This window comes from Nicotiana attenuata, unplaced genomic scaffold (genome assembly GCF_001879085.1).
Source record: "Nicotiana attenuata strain UT unplaced genomic scaffold, NIATTr2, whole genome shotgun sequence".
Taxonomy (NCBI): Eukaryota; Viridiplantae; Streptophyta; class Magnoliopsida; order Solanales; family Solanaceae; genus Nicotiana; species Nicotiana attenuata.
This window is the reverse complement of record NW_017671248.1, coordinates 78908-101318: the sequence shown is the minus strand read 5'-3', so window position 1 is coordinate 101318 and position 22411 is coordinate 78908. Positions and strand designations below refer to the sequence as shown.

The 22411-nt window shown below is 37.7% G+C and overlaps 1 protein-coding gene across 1 annotated transcript; it reads left to right on the top strand.

Moving 5' to 3' along the window:
* Positions 1-746: 746 nt before the first annotated feature.
* On the top strand, positions 747-3890 carry LOC109207025 (protein STRICTOSIDINE SYNTHASE-LIKE 12-like). The gene is made up of 3 exons (XM_019369902.1): positions 747-1002; positions 1286-1555; positions 3454-3890. The coding sequence occupies exons 1-3, from the start codon at positions 770-772 to the stop codon at positions 3863-3865; spliced, it is 915 nt and encodes a 304-aa protein (XP_019225447.1). The 5' UTR covers positions 747-769; the 3' UTR covers positions 3866-3890.
* Positions 3891-22411: the final 18521 nt, after the last annotated feature.

The window sequence follows — 22411 nt, the reverse complement described above, 5'->3', positions numbered from 1 at the left end:
AGATATGCATATCATTCTTTTTTTATTTGAAGATGTACACATGATATATCTTATATTGGAAAATTACCAATAATATGTAAACGTAATCTATTCGTATTTTTTAATTGTGTGCCTTAGAGTTTAAATATTTGTGCGTTTAGTTAAGAATTTTTTAATAATGTATTAGATTTCTTTAGCATTTAATTCGTGAAATATTTATATCTTTTGAGATTTTGAATTTAAATATTTTATTAATCTTTTATATATAATATTATAAAAGAAAAATAATTAGTTTTTGGATAATTTTTGTCTATAACAGCCAAAATATATTTAAATGCCAAATGCTGTTATAGGTGTATAACAACCATTCAGTATAAAAGCTGAAAAATTTCGGAACAAACGATGCGGTTATAGAGAGTTTGACTGTATACCTTTATTTAATGCTTTTCATTTTTAAGTTTTCTATGCTATGTGGTCAATGTTTTTACTTTCAAGAACAATTAATACTAAGGGAAAATTAAAAAAATAAAAATAATATACCTTGATTTTCTAAAATAAGAACTATTTTGGACCAGATATATATAGTAACAACAACAACTAATATGGACCGGAGAGAGTAAACTATTTTTAAATATAAAAAGATAATATTTTTTCTGGACACATAAATTGGGACAAAGAGAGTAAATAAAATAAAGGAGTTGTGTAGGGATTACTTTCTATAAATACCAGCTAAAATTCATTCTTTTCATATTGCTTCCTCACAAATATGCAAATCATAACAAGTATCAACATGATAGGAATATTTCTAGTGCTAATCTTTTCTTCTTCCTTTGCTTATTCTACTCAACTTCCACCACTTCCATTTAAGAAGCTCCAACTTCCTCTGCAAACAGTTGGCCCTGATTCTACCGCTTTTGATCTTAAAGGCAACGGACCTTACACGAGTGTGGCTGATGGTAGAGTACTCAAATATCAAGGTCCAAATATTGGCTTCATTGATTTTGCTACCACATCACCATTGAGGTAAAACATAACATGTTTTTTCTTTTTTTTTTTCCCACTTCATTCTAGTTTTGAAGGGGAACGATAGAATAACTGGTAAAGTTGCTGGCATGTGATCAGGAAGTGACGGGTTCAATCCGTGGAAACAACCTCTTGCGAATATGCAGGGTGAGGCTGCAAACAATAGACCTTTGTGGTCCGGCCCATCCCCGAATTCCGTGCATAGCAGGAGCTTAGTGCACTAGAATGCCTATTTTTCGATTCATTCTAGTGTTAAATTGTAAGTTTTATTGTTTCTCTTTAGGACAAAGGAGGTATGTGATGGCACAAATGATCCAAATTTACTAATCACATGTGGAAGACCTCTTGGCCTTGGGTTTTATCACAAAACTGGTGACCTTTACATTACTGACATAAATTATGGCCTCTTGTCCGTTGGACCAAACGGAGGTCTCGCCACACAACTTGTTTCGGGCATAAATGGTGTTCCTTTCGCCTTTGCTGACTCACTAGACATCGACCAAACAGGGGAAGTCATATATTTTGTTGATTCAGGATCAATATTTCGCACCAGGTTTGCCTCATTTCAGTTTTCAATGAACTTTGGATTTTCAGAGATGTTGTAAAATCTACTTATCAGGTCATCTTAATAACAAATTATAGGGGTAAATTTCACAAATGGTCATATATGGCGTTTTTTTCACTAAAGTCATATAACTTTGTTTCTCATACAAAGTCATATAATTATGACTTTTTTTCACTAAAGTCATATAACTTTGTTTTCTCACACAAAAATCATATAACTATGAATTTGTTTCACTAAATCATATAACATTATCTTTTCACATAAAAATCATATAACTATAATTTTTTTTTACGAAAACCATATAATTATTTTCTCAACAAAAATCATAAAACTTTTACTAACTCACACAAAAATCATAGTGATTGAAAAAATATAATTTTTCACTAATATTTTCTTATTTTGTAGATTTTTATTTTCTTATTTTCAGCCTAATAAATAATAATCCAATTAAAAGGAATGACTCAATCCAACCTGGCCCACCCGACCCAATATACATGATACTTCTATTTTTTTTTCGAGAAATTTATTCAAATTTATAGCATTTTTATTTCAAGTGCTCTCTAATTATATCTTTTATTTCTTTATTTTTTTTGTTAGAATCTCATGTATTCCGAATTGAATTTTTTATGGGGGAAGAATTCACTTTTAGTAAATAGGAGTGACCCAACTTTTAATTTATATATATGAGTATTGGGTCCGGTGAGCCAGGTCGGGTTGAGTCATTCATATTTTAATTGGATTATTATTTATTAGGCTGAAAATAAGAAAATAAAAATCTATAAAATAGGAAAATACTAGTGAAAAATTATATTTTGTGATCACTATGATTTTTGTGTAAGTTAGTAAAAGTTTTATGATTTTTGTGTGAGAAACATAATTATATGATTTTTGTGTGAAAAGACAAAGTTATATGACTTTAGTGAAAAAAAAGTCATAGTTATATGATTTTTGTGTGAGAAACAAAGTTATATGACTTTAGTGAAAAAAAGTCATAGTTATATGACTTTCGTGTGAAAAAACAAAATTATATGACTTTAGTGAAAAAAAACCATAGTTATATGACCATTTGTGAAATTAACCCTGAATTATAGGTAAATGTCTAATGAGTATGAATCAATAACGTAGAACAGGGCAGTGGCGTAGCCACCCTATGCCTAGGGTGGTCAAGTGCACACTTATACCGTATATATAAGTTAAATACTATGTTATATGGTTATCTATTATATTTTAAACACCCTTAACACAATTGAATGAGGCAGTCTAGCGGTTCAAGGTGTTCAAAGTGATGTGTTATTCACAGGTTCACAGTTCTGCCTGTTTTATTTGCTAAAACTAAACTGAGACAACCTTGTATTGTCTATTTGATTCTTTTTCAATGTAAAAAAGTTTTTAATAAAATGACTCTTAAAACTCAAAATTTGTGTTGAATGAAACAACTAATCTAATAAGTAATTTTTTAATTAAGTGTTATTTCTTAAATAAATTTTATAATTTAGAATTCAAGCTCTACACAAATTTCTTCAACAAAAGCTCTCTACAAACTACAGATCCGCTCGACTCTCTCTTTTCTTTAATTTGGTTTTATGCTTACTTTTATTAGTAAAATTTCTAATGTTGTCCTTTTGTTATTTTAATTTTGATTTATAAAATCATAGTTCTATTAAAAGTTTTTTTATTGTTTAGATAAATATTGCATAGTTTGATCTAAAAGTTTTGGTACACCATTCATCGACAAGTTTGAACATCCTAAACGAAATTTCTGACTACGCCACTGGAATAAGAGTGAGTGACTTGTTAAATTATGAGACATAAAACTCAAATTTCATTATGAACTTACATCTAATATATCTCATGACTAAAGCTTGAAACTTTTGCCATATTGACAGAGACATAAATTTGATCCTTCAAAGTGGATATAGAACAGGGAGATTTTTCAAGTATAATATAAGAACAAAGCAAGTTACATTATTGTTAAGTGAACTATCAGGGCCAGCAGGGGTGGCACTAAGTTTAGATGGTTCATATGTTCTGATCACAGAAATAATTGCTAGTAGAATCAGGAGATTTTGGCTCAAAGGTCCAAAAGCGAATTCAGCAGAAATATTCGCAAACCTTACTGGACATCCAGATAACATAAAGAGGACGATCTTAAGGATTGATGTGCTTGGGAATGTTGTCGTCTCGCTGAATATCACAGCTCAGTATCCTAATTCCTTTTCTGAAGTTCAAGAATATTTTGGCAGACTTTATATAGGTTCTTTTTTCCTCGAATATTTTGTTGGTGTTTATGGAGTTTGAAGGCTAATATGACCGTCCAAGTATGTTACTTTAGGCCTCAATAATAAAGGTGTCAAAATTTTATTATATATAAAAAACACATAAAAGGGCTATTTTCATTCTTTAAGCAACACTAACCTTTGTGGAAATTGATATAAAATATCTTCCTATGGTTAATGAAATATATCGCGGCAGTCTGGTGTGTGACTGATCACGTGTTCGACGAATACTTGCATTAGGATAAACTATCTATCTCGCATAAATATATCTCCAAATGCTTCAATTTGAGGGAAGGACCAACTTCCAAATGCTTCAATACCCGAGAATGTCTTTTAGATAATTAATTGTTCAAGAGAGAGAGAGCAGTTGGAGAGAAACAAATTGGCAACTTGACTGCACACTAGTCCATTCTTCAACGAAACAATCTAATTTTCCTGTTATATAACATGTGTTCAACTTATACAACTTCTCCAAATCCAAATTCGACTAGTCCTTGGTTTCAAAATCTAACCAATTTGTTTCGAGTTTGGTTTTATATGCTCTGCCAATAAGCCCGATTTCTTTTACCTCCTATAGCAAACTATTACACTATATTTATGGGATTTTTAAATTCCCATGTCATATAGTAAACTATATTACTCTCCATGCTTAAGTTTTAATATAATTACCTTTTATATACCTAATTATCATTTATGTACATTTTAGGGGTTTGTCACACCTCCTTTTTTACACACCTCCCAGGGAATGATAGTGTATAAGGGAGTTTTTCCACTTTAAGTGACATTATTCGAAATGGGATTGTTTATTTATCAGAGTCGCCACTTGGGATAGTTTATTTGGTGTCCCAAGTTACCGGTTTATTTTGAATCCCAAATCGAGGAAAATTCGACTTTCCTTGTGAAGTCTGCGAACCAGAAATTGTGACTAAGGAATTCTGTTAACCCGGGGAAGGTGTTAGGCACCTCCGGATTCCGTGGTTCTAGCACGGTCGCTTAAACTATCATAATCGGCCTATTACCTGATTTTAGTACATGTTCTAGCCTATGGTACAATTTTAACTTATTTACCGCTTTTAATTAGTTTTTAAGGAAGATTGAACGTCGTTTAAAACGTGCCTTTGGATCACGTCATATGAAATGCACCCACAATCCGAAACACATTTTATTCAACGTTTTAGGATTTGGATTTGGGTCACATGAAATGCACACCCGAATTTAAGAAGGTAATATTATTAAAAGACGCGCCTAGAGCGACTAACGCGTTGTTAACTTTGCGAGGGCCATGGAAATTTTAACTAATGGCACACGTCGATTTCTGAAGAGTTAAAGTTAATTATCCGAGGGCCATGGGTTTTGGGGTTTTATTGCTTGTAGGTTCCTTTTTCAAAATTATTCAATCGTCCCAAGTAATTACCTGAACAACCAAACAGTCCAGAACAAGTAAGTTTCTACCGCAAACCTTATGTCCCAAATATTTCTTATTTTGAACAGAATCCCCAACCCAATTACGGTATAACCAATTCAACCAAGCCAATCTTCCTATCAGTCGAATAATCCCTCTCACTATTCCAATATTTTAGCTAATAACAACGAAAAAACAAAAGATAAAATGCATTCATCATATTATAGACCAATTTCTCACAATGAACAATGAAAACACAAAAGACAAACAAGTATATAACTCAAGATACCCGTTTTAACATGCTGGTTCAGAGATAAACAATGATAGCCATAGACCAAAAATTTAGCATGAGATTTAAGAGTAATATTATATCCCTACATATAAAACACAAAGAAAATACAAGAACAAGAGTCAGAAGAACCTTTTTATTAGACTAAATTTGAACTTTGTTTGTTGGACAACTTGAAAATTAAAGAGCGACCGAGCCACGAACAAGCACCTCAAACGGAGAACTCGTCGGCGACCTCAAACTCGACTGAAATTTTGGCACTGTTTCACGAGGGAATTAGCAGCGATCTAGGCTACTACTTCAGGATCGTTTCTGGGCCTGTTTCGCTGGTGGTGCTCGTTAATCCAGCGAGCTGCTGGAGCTTTTTTTTTTTTTTTTTTTACGGCGAGTTTCAGGCAGCCATGGTTAGCTTTGTTTGCGTCTCTTTGTTTGGTGTTGTGGTTGTTTTATGGTGGAAATGGCTAGAGGAAACAGAAGAAAGGCATGTACAAGGGTGGTTGTTTTTGACGTGAGGGATGGCTGAGGCTGCTCGATGAAGAGGGTGGACGATGGTTACTGGTTTTTTGGCTGGTCGTTGGAATGGTTGGAGATGGGCTGGTTGTTGTGATGTTCAGGGGTGTGGTTAAGAAGAAACCATCGAAAATGGCTCTTCTCTGAAGAAGGAGCTCCGTCGATGGGGAGGGGGTTGTGAAGGAGGCGAAGTTTCAGGGAGGCGGGTTCTGTATTGTGGCGTTACCTTTAGTCTTTTTGGCGTATTTTTTGTTGTCCCATGTGTTTTTGCATAGGTAGTATTATATAGGGTAGGGATTAGGTTAAGGGTAAGGGCCTAGGAACCATGAGCTAGGGATTTTGGGCCAAAGATTAAAAAAATGGACTATAAAATTTATAAAAACGGGATAAATCAACCTAAAACTAATTCTTTCTTTTAAAATTATGTACAATTATAATATAAAAATATAAAACTAATTTTAATTAATTGAACTAAACTATAAAACATAAAACTATTTTTTTTTGTGTTTTCAAGATTATAAAAATAAAGATAGGGTACTATTTTTGTATTTTTTTTAAGATTAAAAATGACTATAAAATATTAATAAACCTATTTTTTTGTAATTTTTCATTTTCTTGTAATAAAATAAAGTAAAATAGTAAAAATTAGTTGAAATGGCGATATTAGGCCTAAACTAAATATTTACATGCTAAAATGGGTAAAATTTTGGGGAGGGTCAAAAATCACATGTCAACAGGGTTTTAATGGTATTAATTAGTCTCCTAATTTAACTCTACCGTATATTCCCACTCCCCCACGTTTCTCTCTCCAAATCCCACCCCCTCACCCACGTATCAAACCACACCCCACGATTTCCTCTTCAATCACCCACTATTTCCTTTTCTAAAACTAGCGAAAATCTGTAACCCCTCCATTAACGCCTATTCTCAAGTTCTTTCTTCTAAAATCAGTCAAAATTTCTACTATTCTTCAAAGTTCATTCACCCATTAACGACCAGCTTCAAAGATTTTCAATGAAGAAGAACAGAGCTTCAAAGAACAACCCTAAAAAGTTAAAGAAGCATATGTTCCTTCTTTCGATTTGGGTGTTTTATCACCACATTCACCCGAAAAGCATGAAAAATCTGCTCATGCAAATGAAGAGAAGAAGCATAGGCTTTCCCCTCGTCAAGCTAGGCAGAAGCTAGAACTAAACAAAAATATGATTTTGATGCTGGTGAATCTTCGAGGCAAATCAATTCAGCGAAAAGAAAAGGCAAAGAGATAGATTTTGATGATGTTTTTGTAGAAGATGAACCTGTCATTAAACCTGCAAAGAAAGTTAAAGTGTCTCCTACTGTAAAATCTCCTAAAAATGTTCAACAACATTCATTGGTGAAGGTAAGAATTTAGTAATTTCAACAATAGTTTTTTTGTTTGTTTTAATTCTTAAAAGGCTCCATAATCTGTGTTTTTTGTTGTTTGTAGATTATTTATCTACATTGTAAAGATTAGTTGTAGTTTTCTGAATCTGTTTAAACCTGTAGATGTATTGTAAAAAAAATTGTAGTTATATTGTTTTTAACTGTATTATGTAGCTGTAGATATATTGTATGACAAATGTAGATATGTTATTTTTTAGATTGGAGCAGTGTATTAATAAGAGATTATTTATTTTTTGTGCAGAATGGACATTTTTTTGCACCTCATAATGTTGATTATGGGGTCCTTAGGTTTCAGACATTATCCGACCCTTTGTGAAAGTGAGTTGACTGGCAGATTAGTAAGAAAAAAAGGTGCACAGTTGTGAACGAAAAAACACAAGTCTGGAGGAAGAAGAATTAGTTGCAATTTTTTGTATGGAACATGTAGTTAAATTATTTAGTTGCAGCTATTTTTGTTGAAAGATAGTAGACAAGTTTATGAACAAGATTGTTGAAGTTTAATTGTAGTAGATTTGTGCTACAATTATTTTACCCTTTGTTTTTTTATTTTATCCAGTATACTAGCTCGAACAATGGGAAAATATTCTGTTATTTTTATATTCACTTGTTGAAAGTAAACAGTACTTGATCTAATTATTGCTACTGGTTAACTCCTTTTCAATTTAATTATGTAGTTACTCTGTCAACTCCAGATTATGTAGTTATTTTGTAGATAAATTGTAAGGATCATTAACAACTATCGATGGGTGCTAGAGATAATAAAACAATTGTGTATTATATATATAGAAATCACTCACAAACCAATCAAGCTATGAAAGTATTAACTCAATACAGAATACTAATTAAACAAAATAATTTCAAACTAACTACATTAAGAGTTGAAGGCGCCTCAACTATTACATCAAATATAATGTGGCATGCCGGGATAAACAATAGATGTTGCCTTCAAGAGTCTCATTCCGATCCGAAACAACACACATATTTGGTTTTTCACCATATGCATGTTTGAATTGCTCAAAAAATCACTTCCATGATGCGTCATTTTCTGAATCAACAACAACATATGCTAGTTGCCTTGAAGTGCCATGTACAATTTTCACCAACAAATACCAGCCAGTAGCTACAAAATAAAAATAATTTAAACACTGGTATAAAAAATGTAGATTAAAAAAAAACTGTTGTAGCATAAAAGATCATATTCAACAATTTATATATAAAACAACTACAAACTATCTACAATTTTGTTAAACAATATGACAAGAAAAACTAAAGAAGTAAAAATTTACAAATAAACTACAAAATAAAAAAAAAGATTTTTTACCATTCATATGTTCCTACCTTCTAGCACTAGATCTTTTCACCCTAAATTGGGACTTGTTCATGACAGAATAGTGCTTCATTACACTTGCAATTGTTTGCTTGTCTTGGTATACTTGGCCCACTTCAATAACACTTGGTGTACTTTCTGTTATTATTATACTTTCATATTCCACTATCGCCGGAGATGTTGGCATATCAATTAACTTCAGTGTTCCAGATGAACCTGCAATAAAATAAAGCTAAATACTGTTTGTAATAAATGCATCTGTACTATGTTTGGATTCTCTCTCATATATAAAGGGGACCCTTATCATTTTGTAAGACATATGATATTCAATACTAGAACAAGAACATTCTCTGCTGTCTAACTTAAACACATTCTCCCTTGATCTTATCACTTACATTTATTACATTGCTTACATTTATTGCGTTTCAGTAATTGTTCTTCATTTATTACCCACCATTGATCATAAAGAGCCCTCATCTGAGCTCTTAGAACTGTTAGTCCTTCATCGGCTATCCACAGCCTAACGCTTTAGATCGACCTCGAGGCCCAGTATAGGCTAGCTCGAGACCCCTGATTCTCGGCTACTTGGTTTGCAAAGCGTTCTATCTTCAAGCTCTTACCTTAATTTCTAGTCTCACGCTTAGCATCTATTGCCTAACAACTAGCATAAAAATAAAACACGTATTTTTAGAACCACAGAATCAAATTTAATTGTAATTACCATTTTCAAGGTAAACAGTTTGGCGCCCACCGTGGGGCTANGTGCCTTAAATCAGCCAAAGCATGTGCACAAGGAAGTTCATCAAGCTGGAATTGCCCACAGCTACATCTCTTGTTTTCAAGACAAACAACATAGCTTCACACCATCTATCACTGTATGGATATGATCTATTGAAGCCCTCGCCTACAATTACATTACAAATAAAAAACAATTCATATACAATCAGAATACAAAATATCTACAAATTATCTTTTGTCTTTTGTAGATATTTTGTAGTTAATTTGTAGAAATATTGAAATTCTGTATTTCATATTGAGCTATAAATGATATGTAGTTTTATTGTAGAAATATTGTAGATAGAATGAAATTCAATACTAATATATATATATAGACTTTGACATGTAGTTTTTTTGTATAAATATTGTAGATAATTTGTAGATAAGTAATATACAACCAAAACTCGATAGTAATGTAACAGAACAAACCTGCAACTGTGTTCGAATTGGTGATACTCAATTCCAAATTGAAATCACGTACTGTTATACATAGCGGATATGTTCCTAAGCTTTTGTTCCTTTTTCGTCTCCATATATACACGAACACCCATATCGTTCCTAATTTCCCTTGGAGGACAATGTTCGTTAACAATGTATTTGATTTCTATTATTTTTTCGAATGTATCTATCATTAGATGCTCTACTATTGTAGAATTCAATAGGCTATAACTCGCATCCTCGCCGACTACAATTCCATCGACCTGAAAGTCTCTATATCTCCCATAGCTATCCCAATTCCCCTTCAGTTGAAGCATAATTGGGATTTTCGACATAATTGCGCTTGTTACAGAAGAATTGTAGCTAATTTAGTCGCTTTTAATTTGTGAAATCAGAAAAACAGTAAAACAGAGTATTGTCGTAAAAATAGGGTAGTGAATTTTGGAGAGAAACGGGCAAAATTTAATAGCGAGATTTGCGTTTGATAAAATCTGGAAGAATCCTTAATATCCCAACATTCGCGCGCCTATTAAAGGAATTATACAGCTAACATGATTCTATTTTTAATGAGTTGTTTATATTTTGTAGAAAATCTATTAGTAGGGCGGGTAATTTGCAAATTATGGACATTTTTCGTAATATAGTTTCTTATATGGTATAGGAACGAAAAATTCCCTATATTTATTATAAACCAAAACAATTTCAAAATATTATTACTTATAGCTACCTTTTCTATTTTATAGCAAAATACGTATTTATTTTATACCCTACCATTGAGGCATGAAATACACCAATTATGTTCTTTCTCTCTCTTTCTTCATTCTCTCTCTATCAGCAAGATTCTCAATTCTCTCTCTTCTCTCAAATTAGTAGAATCGTCGGCGTCATCCGGAGATTCGATGTCTCCGGTGACTCAGAGAAGTAAGTGGCGGCGGAGCTGCAGTGGAAGAGTGGTGATTTTGGATCAGAGATATTTGGGTAGTAAGGAGCACATGCTGCTGCAATATGTTTTGGCTTCATCTCGGGGATATTCAAACTAAAATGTTGTAAGCTGTGTATGTTATTAATAATTCTAGCAGAAGGAGCACTACTCTAGTCCACAGATATTTGAGGGCCATGGCTATGCCGGGGAAGATTTGAGGGCCGGGTTTTGTTTGTCTCCTTTTTTAGTTTTGAATACAATGTATACAGTCAAATTGAATAGAACGGTATACACCCTATTTCTTGATTACCTCACTGTATTTATAAATACAGCCGCACGAATAATGGAATACAGCGCAATAGCAATGAAATTTATGTAAAATTAATTTTGTTGAGTTAAATTAGGAGTGATACACGCTAATTGATCCTCTTTCCGTTATTAAACAGCTGGATTCCCCTATTTTTAGGCGAATTCCGCTACTGTATTCATAAATACAGTAGCGTGAATACAACGAATACAGTCTCGTTACAACTAAATAGTAGCTATAGGAAATAATTATGTATGTGATAGCTATAGTAAATAATTATGTATGTGATAGCTATAGGAAATTAATAACCACTAAACAATAGTAATTTCTGAAACGATGGACAACTCGAATACACGTAACAAAAGGTGAAATTTTGGTTTTAGACGCTTGCCAATTCTTGGTTTTGGATTTTATTTTAGGTATCTACCTTTTTTATGTTTCCCCAAGTCAAAGACCTGTGTTTTATGTACCAACTTTTATTTTATTGTTGTTTATATAACTCTATAGTTTAATGGCCGTGTCTACTTGATTAAATATCTTATTTAATTATAATTAGTTAATCACTTCTCTTTTTTTTTTAAAAATGAAACTAAAAATGTCCAAACTGTTATAAAATAAAGACCGTAAAGTAAATAAACCGAAGATAAGTATAGAGAGAGATTGATATATTATTCAACTTCAAACTGATGTACATAATGAACTGAAATCTCCTCTATTTATAGAAGAAAGGAAGCTACTGTGTAAGCTACTACTGCAAGCTGCTGTGTAAGCTGCTACTGCAAGCTGCTGTGTAAGATGCTTGTAAGTTGCTACTGCAAGCTGCTGTGTAAGATGCTTGTAAGTTGCTACTGCAAGCTGCTGTGTAAGCTGCTACTGTACCATAAATAGATGATCTTCTACTTGGTGTAATATTTATCCATAACGGAGTACCGAAATGATAAGCTTCTTCAGGAGGCTTATTTCCAATAGAGTACTAAATAGATAAACATATTTACGGCGGAGTCCCATATGGATAAGCTTCTTCAGGAAGCTTATTTACAACGGAGTACTAAATGAACATCCATAATATAATACATATTTATAGCACTCCCCCTTGGATGTTCATTATTATGTGCCTCGTTAAAACCTTATAAGGAAAACCCCGTGGAAGAAAAACCTTAGTAAGAAAAAAGAGTGTATCACGTATTTTACTGCCCCTGATGAAAACCTTGTTTCAAATAATTGAGTCTCCGCATTCCAATCTTGTATACCATCTTCTCAAAAGTTGAATTTGTAGAGAATATTATCCACCAATATTTCAGATCGACTTAAATTAATCTCATCAGACCAAGAGCTGCTGCAAGTCATTTGATTGAGTTGCTTGCAACCTACCTGCATCAGCTGCTTATAGATAAACTTCAATGGAGTACTAAATGGATAATCTTCTTCAGGAAGATTATCTACAGTGGAGTAATAAATGGACAACCACAGTAATATTTTCATAACACTCCCCCTTGGATGTTCATTATTATGTGCCTCGTTAAAACCTTACTGTCACGACCTAAAAACCGACCCGGTCGTGATGGCGCCTATCGTAGAACTAGGACAGCCACTTATTTCCAATTACTCTATTTTCCAATTGAAAAGCTTAAGAAAATATCACGTTTTAACAGGAATCCAATGATATAAAAATAGAAGTTTCAAAACCAGCGGAAAGAAAATACAAGCATGACCTCGGGTGTCACTAGTCATGAGCAAAAACTACTACGACTGTTCGAAATAACAAGACTAGTACAGTCTGAAAATATCCAACATATAAACTAGAGGAAGATAAGGAAGGAGAAGGAGGAACTGCAGTCACCAAGCAGCTACCTCGCAATTTCCAAGTGAAAGTTCGCACAATATAACAGCAGCCGCTACCGTGACCCGAGACACCTGGATCTGCACACAAAGTGCAGGGGGTAACGTGAGTACACCAACTCAGTAAGTAACAAGTCCAACCTATGGACTGTCAGGTAGTGACAGACCAAACCTCAAAAGGTAATAACATATATCTGAACAGGAAAAGTAGACATGCTTACAGTTCAAGTAAAGTTCAATAGTATTTAAATGCAACTGAACAGTACGAAGTTCAAAACTCAGAGATTTTACATATACCAATGCACAACTAGCATGATCAATGTTCCATGAACCTCCACTCACAAGTACTCAACCCCTCGGGACTGTATATGGCCATCCGGCCCAGAGAAGATCCATCCCGGAATATACATCACTGACCGCAGTCATCCAGTACCGAGGACACAGGCCAATCCAGCCTCACGGAGAAGATCCATATCCCGGTATAATACTTCGGAAGATCCATGTCCAGGGAAGATCCATCCCTCAATATCATTATCTGCGCTCACTGGGGGTGTAAAGACTCCGGAGAGGCTTCTCTCATTAGCCCAAGCGTATAACAAAGCCAACGAAGGCTTGTTCAGTATCTCGCTGCGGTGTGCAGCCCAATCTCATACTGTCACTCAATAGCAGACTCTCGGCCTCACTTAGTAATAACTCACCAGTCTCACATACGGGCTCTAAATGTCATGATACTAGCCCGGTCAACAATAAAATATGGCAAATAGTAATAATCGAGACTGGGATAGGATATAATATGCATGAAAAGGACTGAGTACAGAATATCAATAAAATAAATGATATGACAACAAGAAATGACCTCTTGGGTCTTAATAAGATCGGCGTGAAACCTTAACATGATCGGCGTGAAGCCTTAACATGATAATCAACATGATTTACAGCTCAACAACTAAATCACATAATTACAGCACAGATATTGGTTAGAAAGAACCATTAAGCGGTGTTCTGGAATGATCCAGGCCGCATTTCCCACGGTGCACGCCCATACGCCCGTCACTTGGCATGGCGTCGCCTTCATAATAATCATGAAACACATAGTTCGGGGTTTCGAATCTGCAGAACCAAGATTGGAACTGTTACTTACCTCAAGCCAAGCCAAACTCTAGCCCGTGACGCCCTTTCCTCTCGATTCGGCCTCCAAATGCCTCGAATCTAACCAAAATCAGTTCATAACCATCAATATATGCTAAAGGAGTGAAACCCATACGAAATTAATCAAATTACAACACAATTCCCGAAATTGACCAAACCCGACCCCCGGGCCCACATCTCAGAATCCGACAAAATTTGCATCAATGGAATCCTTATCCCCCCACGAGTTCATTCATACCAAAAGTACCAAAATCTGACCACGAATGACCCCTCAAATCCCTAATTTTAGGTCTCCAATTTTCCAAGCCCTAACCCCCAATTTGCTACTGATTTTCCCATAGATTTCAAGCTTACAACCTTAAAGTCATCATAAAAACAAGTTTAGGGACTGATCGCTGCCTACTCCGCACTACTAAAAAATAGCGAGAGAGGGTCGCAATAGCTTTTACCCGATTTTGGGTCGGGATCGATATCCACAGAGAGCTAGAATTGGAGTCGAGTATCTATCTAGTTTAGGACTGCGTATGTGTTCTTAATTACATTTCTCAACATTTTTGGGATTTTCTTTATAATTCTACTTTTATCAAACTACAAATTGTAAATTTAGCTAAGAGTTAAAATGCTACAAGTTGTTCAAATAGGTTTAAAAGGTACTAGGGTAGTGACTACCGCCTAGGTGGTTAATTGACGGGTACTTGGATCTAAGGCACGTTTGACATGATTGGGGAGTATGATATAACCGTTGCACGACTTTACCCACTCTACAACTCTCTGTGGTTCGAGTGATTTTGCCCGAATTGGCTTTCTCAAGACCAATTGGGTATGCAATTTTTACTCAAGCAACTAGGGTTTAATTCGGGTATTACTCTCTCGAGGTTTAACCCTTTAATTAGGGCTATCAATCTCTTGAGTACGCCCCAATTTATTGTTGGACCAATTTCGGAGACTTAGGCTCTCTTTCTCAAGAAGAGCTCAAGTCAACTCAACACAAACTAGTGTTTGCAACCACTAATTCAGAAATTAACCATGAAATTGGCCCAAATAACAAACACTCATAGTCAAATTAGCCCTAAAGTACAAGACCCATCAATTACCCACACTAGGGTTGAGCCACAACCCTAGCTTATGGGTCTAGCTACTCATAATTAAAGAAGAAAAGCAAGAAATAGAAGAAGATAAACACATATTAATTAATTGCTAAGATAAATACAAAGATTCAATGATGAAAAGTAAGTAAAAATGCCAATAATGGCTAAGAAAACTTCGAACGCACGAGCACAGCTATGTTTTGATACTATCTGCTTGACCTAAAAATGGAAAAGAAGCTATTTATACTAAGCTGACAATTCTGGACAAAAATGCCCCTGTGGGGTTAGTGCGGACCGCATAAAATGGTGTGCGGCCGCACTAGGGCTCTGAACCTCAAAATCTGACTCTCTGAACTCAGGCATTGCGGACCGCATAGGATGGACTGCGGCCGCGGAGGCTTCTTGTGCGGTCCGCACAAAATCGACTGCGGACCGCATTGGCTTGAAACTCTAAAAATGGCATCTCTCTGATCTTGTGTTCTGCGGACCGCACTAAAGTGAGTGCGGCCGCATTGCCTTCAGTGCGGACCGCACAAATCCTAGTGCAGCCGCATTGCCTTTATGCCTGAAATTCCACCTCTCTGAATCTCCTAGTGCGGACCGCACAAAGTGGTGTGCGGCTGCACTGGGCCTGTTTTGCCTGAGCTTGTCTTGTCTTTGGCACTTGTGCAAGTTTCACTCCTTTTGAGCTGATCTTTGACATCTTGTCCTTTTGTTGATCAAACCTGCAATCAAGTACAACTTTTGAGCCTTTTGGGACTATTTTGTATGAATTTCTAATCAACGCATAAGCAAGAAGGAGTAAAAAAGCGTCAAAATCCCTAGTTATCAACTCCCCCAAACTTAAGCTTTTGCTTGTCCTCAAGCAAACAAAATAAGACCCACCCCTTGAGGGAACATCCAAGAAATTTTCAGCTGTCCTAAAGTAACCTCATCTAGCATCAATTGGGACTAACAATTGCCCTCAATACAAATGAATCGTTAACAACTTTTACTCCTTGAAACACCATGGATTAAGTGCGACAGAAGAGCATCAAGAATTGACTCAACACATCAAAGAACTCTTTTCTATTACTTTGGTCATTGTGGAACCCAAACTCACACATCCTCAACTCTCCCTAAGCAATCCTCACCATTAAGATAGTGGCACTTAGAACGAGGATAATGGGAATTCACTCATCTCTCTCAAGAAAAAGCCACAAGTCCGGCTCTAGGTACCATATGCTTGCCCCTTATGTGAGTATCCACTAATGTAAGCTTCATTCAACTCAAGATCATATAGGGCTTTTGTGGAGACATTGTGAAGGCTTTTGGTTCAGGGTAGGAAATGTTTTGGTCTAAGTAGGTTTCATCTTCCCTTAAGCATTTCTTTTGATTCATTTTGGCATCCATTCACTTGACTCTTTGGGTCATTTCACTTCTTTCTAAGGGGTTAGAGAGACACACTGTCACTCTTTCTTATGCATTTCAAACCTTTTCTTCTTTTTCAACTTTCCACACCTTTCATTCTTTGCTTTTCTTTGAATCCCTTTTTATTCTTTTTCACTTTGAACTTTCTTTTTGTCTTTTTGCTTTTCTTTCTTTTTCATTGCCTTTTCTTTTCTTCATTTTTGTGCCTTTTTACCACTTTGTTGCAATCCTCATCCCTCCCCCCAAACTTATACTTTTGCCATGTGCTAAAGGAAAGATCGGGTGCCAAGAGAGGGTATCTTTTAGAACGGGTATAGGCTTGTATCATGGTTCTTGAAGGAAAAAGGTCTAAGGCTCAAAAGGGTTGACTAGGGATCTTATCATTGGTAGGTTATGGAAGTGTTCAAGCTGTCATTTGGACAAAGGAGAGCCTATAATCATGTCTCAAGTCAAAATTCACTTAGGATTTCGCCTCAACAAACATTCAGGGCAAGTTCTAGACCAATGGCTCGGGACATGGACTTGCAATACGATTACTCACCACACAAGCTATGGGCTTGCTAAAGACACAGAGTCGGGGACCCACAACGACCTTAGATAAGATTTAAGCACACAATGGTCCCGAAAAACCACTTGATGATTATCGGTCAACACAAGAGTCTCAAGGTCACTACTTTTACCATCCTAAACACAACAAAATTGTTTTTTTTACCATAAGATCAAAGGCAAATGTGCTAGGCCCAAGTGAAGCTTTGCTTGAGGTACGCTTAACTATTAACTACCAAAAATAAAAAGAAAAATGGACTCAAACCCTTAAGAAGGTTGTCACGCCATCCATCATTGAGAAGAGCCACCCGGTTCACACAACACTCCACCTTTGGAAAGAACCGTGGCATTAAGAAAACCAAAGGCTTATTTCAAACATTGAAAACAAGAAGCTACGAATCTCAAATAAGAAGCTAAGAATGAAAAACTTGCGGAAAGTAGAATGAATATATACAAGAGGGGATTTGAATATACAATAGATGGGATAAATATATACAATGTAACATAACTTTATATACAGACCCAAAGTAAAATAAAAGTGCGATAAATGTATGAAATGTTAAGATTATATACAACCCAAAGATGAAAAATCAAGAAAGCATAAAAATGTCAAATATATACAGTCATCGAAAATGTAGGGCCTACCCCCTCAAATGAAAGTTGGCATTGTCCCTAATGCCAACTAGTCTAAATAAAGCACCAAAAAAGAGAAAGGAATAAGGATATAAGAAAACTCCCTATGGCATGTCTGTCTGGGCTCCTGAGTGGTCCCAGGGTCCTCAATGTGCTCGGGAACCTCTGACTGGTTCCCTGTATCCTGCTGCTCTACTGCTGGGACCTGGGCCTGGACCTGGACAGGCTCCGAAGGTGGTGCATCCTGTGGCTGACTGGAGGAGGTCTCCTGTGGGTCTGTCAGCTGGATGACTGCATCATCAGCTCTAGGAATCGTCCTCTTCCTCTTGGGAGGCCTCTGTGACTGCTCCGGCTGTGGATGAACTGCTGGTGCTGGATCCTGGAGCAATAAGTCTAAAGGCAAGTGATCTGCCTTAAGTCTGTCAACATCCGCTCTCAACTCCTTCACGGACTCCTTGGAGGCCCGTGTCTTCCTCAGTTTTTTGTGCTCCCTCGCAAGCTCCTTGAGAGCCTTGCTATGTGAATCAACTGCCTTTGTGAGCACCGCCTGAGTGTTGAGGATTTTCTTTCGGTTGTCAAGTATCTCCTTGAGAGCATCCTCTATCGACTGTGGAACCTGTGGAGCTGGTGGTGCCGACTGAGCCTCTACAGTGGTGGTCAAGATGGACAACTTGGATGAGGCAGTCTGCATCCAGTTGTTGATACTCAGAAGTGCCTGGCTCAATCGGTGGGCAGTAATGGGATGGGCCCGGGAAGATGGAATCTCTGGGCCTACTGAGGTGGATGGACCAGCAGGAATGGCTGTGGATGTGGATGGACCGGGAGGGATGTCTATGGAGGTGGAGTTAGGCTCAGTAGGAGCCACTACCACAACTGGCTCTTCAGACTGGCCAGTTGGAGCAGTAGCTGTACCTTTGAAGTTCTTGCTCTTGGGATTATCATCCCCCTGCATGGTTGTACCAGGAGAAAGGGGCCTTCGCTTTGACTTTGATGTCGAAGGGCCTCTTTTCCACCTTCAAATCCCGGAAGTACATCGTGAGGAAACTGGGGAAATGGATAGTTTTTGTCATGCTCCGCACCCACAATTGAGATAATCCTCAACATCATATTCCCCACATTGAGTGGGTACCTCGCCATGATCGAAGCCACCAAAACAGCCCGATGAAGAGGAAGGGTGTTGTCATGTGTCGTGGGATCCAACCTGCTACATACAAAAGTCTCCCACCCCCGTGCCTCAAAGTTCAAACTCCGTCTCAAGATCTTGACTCCAGCAGTCAACCAGTCGGGGGTGGTACCTGGGATTGCCACGTACTGTGCTAGCCAGGGACGAACCTCCTCACCCATTTCCGTCTTTGCCATGTACAGGGTCTCATCCTCCTCATTAAAGCCAAGGTATTCATTTATTGACTTTCCGTCAAATAACACTTTCAGATTCCGAACCTTGGTCACATTGGAGCCCTTTTTGACGTGGGCTACATTGCTGTAAAATTCTTTGACCAGGTGTTCGTTGGCATCCACACACTCATCTAGAAAATGGTCCCAGCCCACTCTTGTCCTAAACTGCCTCCTCACATTGGGATTGTGAGGTAACAGGTCTCTATCAGTAAAACTCCGCTCCAGGATTAACTTTCTCACCGGCCACCACTCCCGAAATTTATGATACGCCACCTCACTAACAAATCTATCTTGCCAAACCTCCGGCTTTCTCGTTCTAGCAATGCCCCCCCACCTAAGGTTCACCTCCTTCTCCTAATTCTTCTTCTCCCCCTACTTCCTCCTCAACACCTACTGCACCATCTCTAGATAATGAAGCTGTGGGAGAGGTGGAGTATTCCCCACTACCTTCACCTGAGCCATCAGACAACCCAGAAGAAATGTTCACTGACGCTTGGCCAGTGGGGGATGCTGGAGGTGTGTCTTTAGCCTGAACCTCTCCTGCCAGTCAAGGATGTGTGTTGGTACTGAGTCTGAAGATATCTCCCGGGAAGGCTCATACTCACTCCCCGAGGAGTGGGAAGCAGCTCTACCAGCAACTTTTATCAGCTTTCTTGTCCTTTTAATATTTTGTCGGGCTTGAGGAGTCAGTTTTATCATTTTCTGCTTCCCTCCCTGGGAGGATTCTCCTCTGCCCGGTTGTTTACCTCTTTGTTTCACCATTGTCTCCAAACACAAATCAATTGAACTTGTTAGTATCAGTTGCAGCAGTTAAGAATAGAGTAGCAGAATCAGGCAAGAAAAATTGCAGAAGTGTTGCAGCAGTCACAGGGTGCGGACCGCATAAAATGGTGTGCGGCCGCACTGGGGTCACCGCGGACCGCACAAAGTCAACCGCGATCCGCATAGAGGTGGGGTTCAGACTACCCACTCTCTGTATCTAGGCAGTGCGGACCGCACAAAATCAACCGCGGCCGCACTGGGGCCGCTGTGGTCCGCACAAAATGTTGTGCGGCCGCAGTGCCTGAAGTTCAGCAATCACAAGTTCATCAATCCGGTCCGCACAAAATGGTACTCCGGATCGCACAAGGGCACCACGGACCGCACAAAAACGACCACGGTCCGCACTAAGTACCCAGTTGTGGCACTAAATTAAGGCTCATGTATTTTGATTTTTGGGTACAATTTTTCACCTAATTAGTGTCCCTACATATTTACCCATTGATTTTAACTACCTATGTCTATTTTAATCAAAAGATTAACTACCCTAACCTAATCTATGTAAGAAAATACGGGAAGAGGAGAAAGGATGGTAAGAAAAACAAAAATTAAAATAAATTTACAACAAAAATGAACAATTAAAAGAAAGATCATGGTACCAGATGTGAGATGAAATGAAGCTAAGCAGTTCCAAACAATTAATTTCGAGCAAAGGGAAGTGATGAACAGTGCTTTAGGGCCTCTGAGATGCAAGGGTTCGAAAAGTGTAAATGTTGGGCCTCAAGGACTATTTATAGAAAAAGCCCTGGGGCCAGCTTACCTACCCCAGTGCGGACCGCACAAAATGGACCGCGGTCCGCACTGCACAAAATTTTCAAAGCTTGAGGAGGCAACACACTGCGGTCCGCACAAAATGGACTGCGGCCGCAGTGGTCCACCGCGGACCGCACAAAATGGAGTGCGGCCGCAGTGGCAAACTTCAGAGAGTTGTATTTTTACTCTTTCTTTAGTGCGGTCCGCACAGAATGGACTACGGCCGCACTGACAACTTTAGAGACCTGCTCATTTTTTCCAATATGTCCTGCACTGCATCAACACAATCCTGTAGCATCTCACAACCAGTTATCCCAAAAATCAATCCTACACTACAGTTAAAATCAACTAAAAACAAGAAGAAAAACACATGGGTTGCCTCCCAAGAAGCGCCTGATTTAACGTCGCGGCACGACGCAAGTTACCATCACATCATTTGAAATGAAGGAGTGCCACCACGTGGCTGTCATCAATTTTTCCAAGATAATGCTTGACCCTATGCCCATTCACTCTAAAAACATCCCCACCTTTGTTCTTTAAATCAAGGGCACCAAACGGGGTCACACATACTACTTCAAATGGTCCGCTCCACTTTGACTTTAGCTTTCCCGGAAACAACCATAACCGAGATTTGAACAAGAGCACCAAATCACCTACTCTAAACTCCTTGCCACGAGCATATTTGTCAATAAGGTATTTCATCCTGTCCTTGTACAAGGACGAACTGGAGTAGGTATGGAAACGGAATTCATCTAGTTCATTAAGTTGCTCCACCCGAAGATTTGCAGCCACATCCCAATCAAGGTTCAACTTTTTCAAGGCCCACATGGCCTTATGCTCTAACTCAATCGGTAAATGGCAAGCTTTCCTGAACACCAACCGATACGGAGGCATACCAATCGGAGTTTTGTAAGCAGTCCTATACGCCCATAGAGCATCATCAAGCTTCTTAGACCAATCGGTCCTATTTGCATTGACTGTTTTAGACAGAATATTCTTGATTTCCCTGTTAGACACTTCAACCTGGCCACTTGCTTGGGGATGATAAGGAGTAGACACTTTGTGGTTGACGCCATACTTGGCAAGCAAGGTGTCAAAATCTCTATTGCAAAAATGCCATCCTCCATCACTAATAATTGCACGAAGAGTACCAAACCTTGTGAAAATGCTCTTCTTTAGAAATGCAACCACACTCCTAGCTTCATTGTTGGGCAAAGCCACGGCCTTAACCCATTTTGAGACATAATCAACCGCTACAAGAATGTAGGTGTTTCCGCACGAGCTTACAAATGGGCCCATAAAATCGATACCCCATACATCAAAGATATCCACTTCGAGAATGGTGTTTAGAGGAATCTCATCTTTCTTGGAAATACCGTCCGCTCTTTGACATTAGTCACACCTTTTCACTAACTCACTTGCATCTTTGTACATAGTTGGCCAATAAAATCCACAACTTAGAACTTTCGAAGCTGTCCTCGCCCCTCCATGATGGCCACCATAGGGGGAGGAATGACAAGCCTCTAGAATGCTAGATTG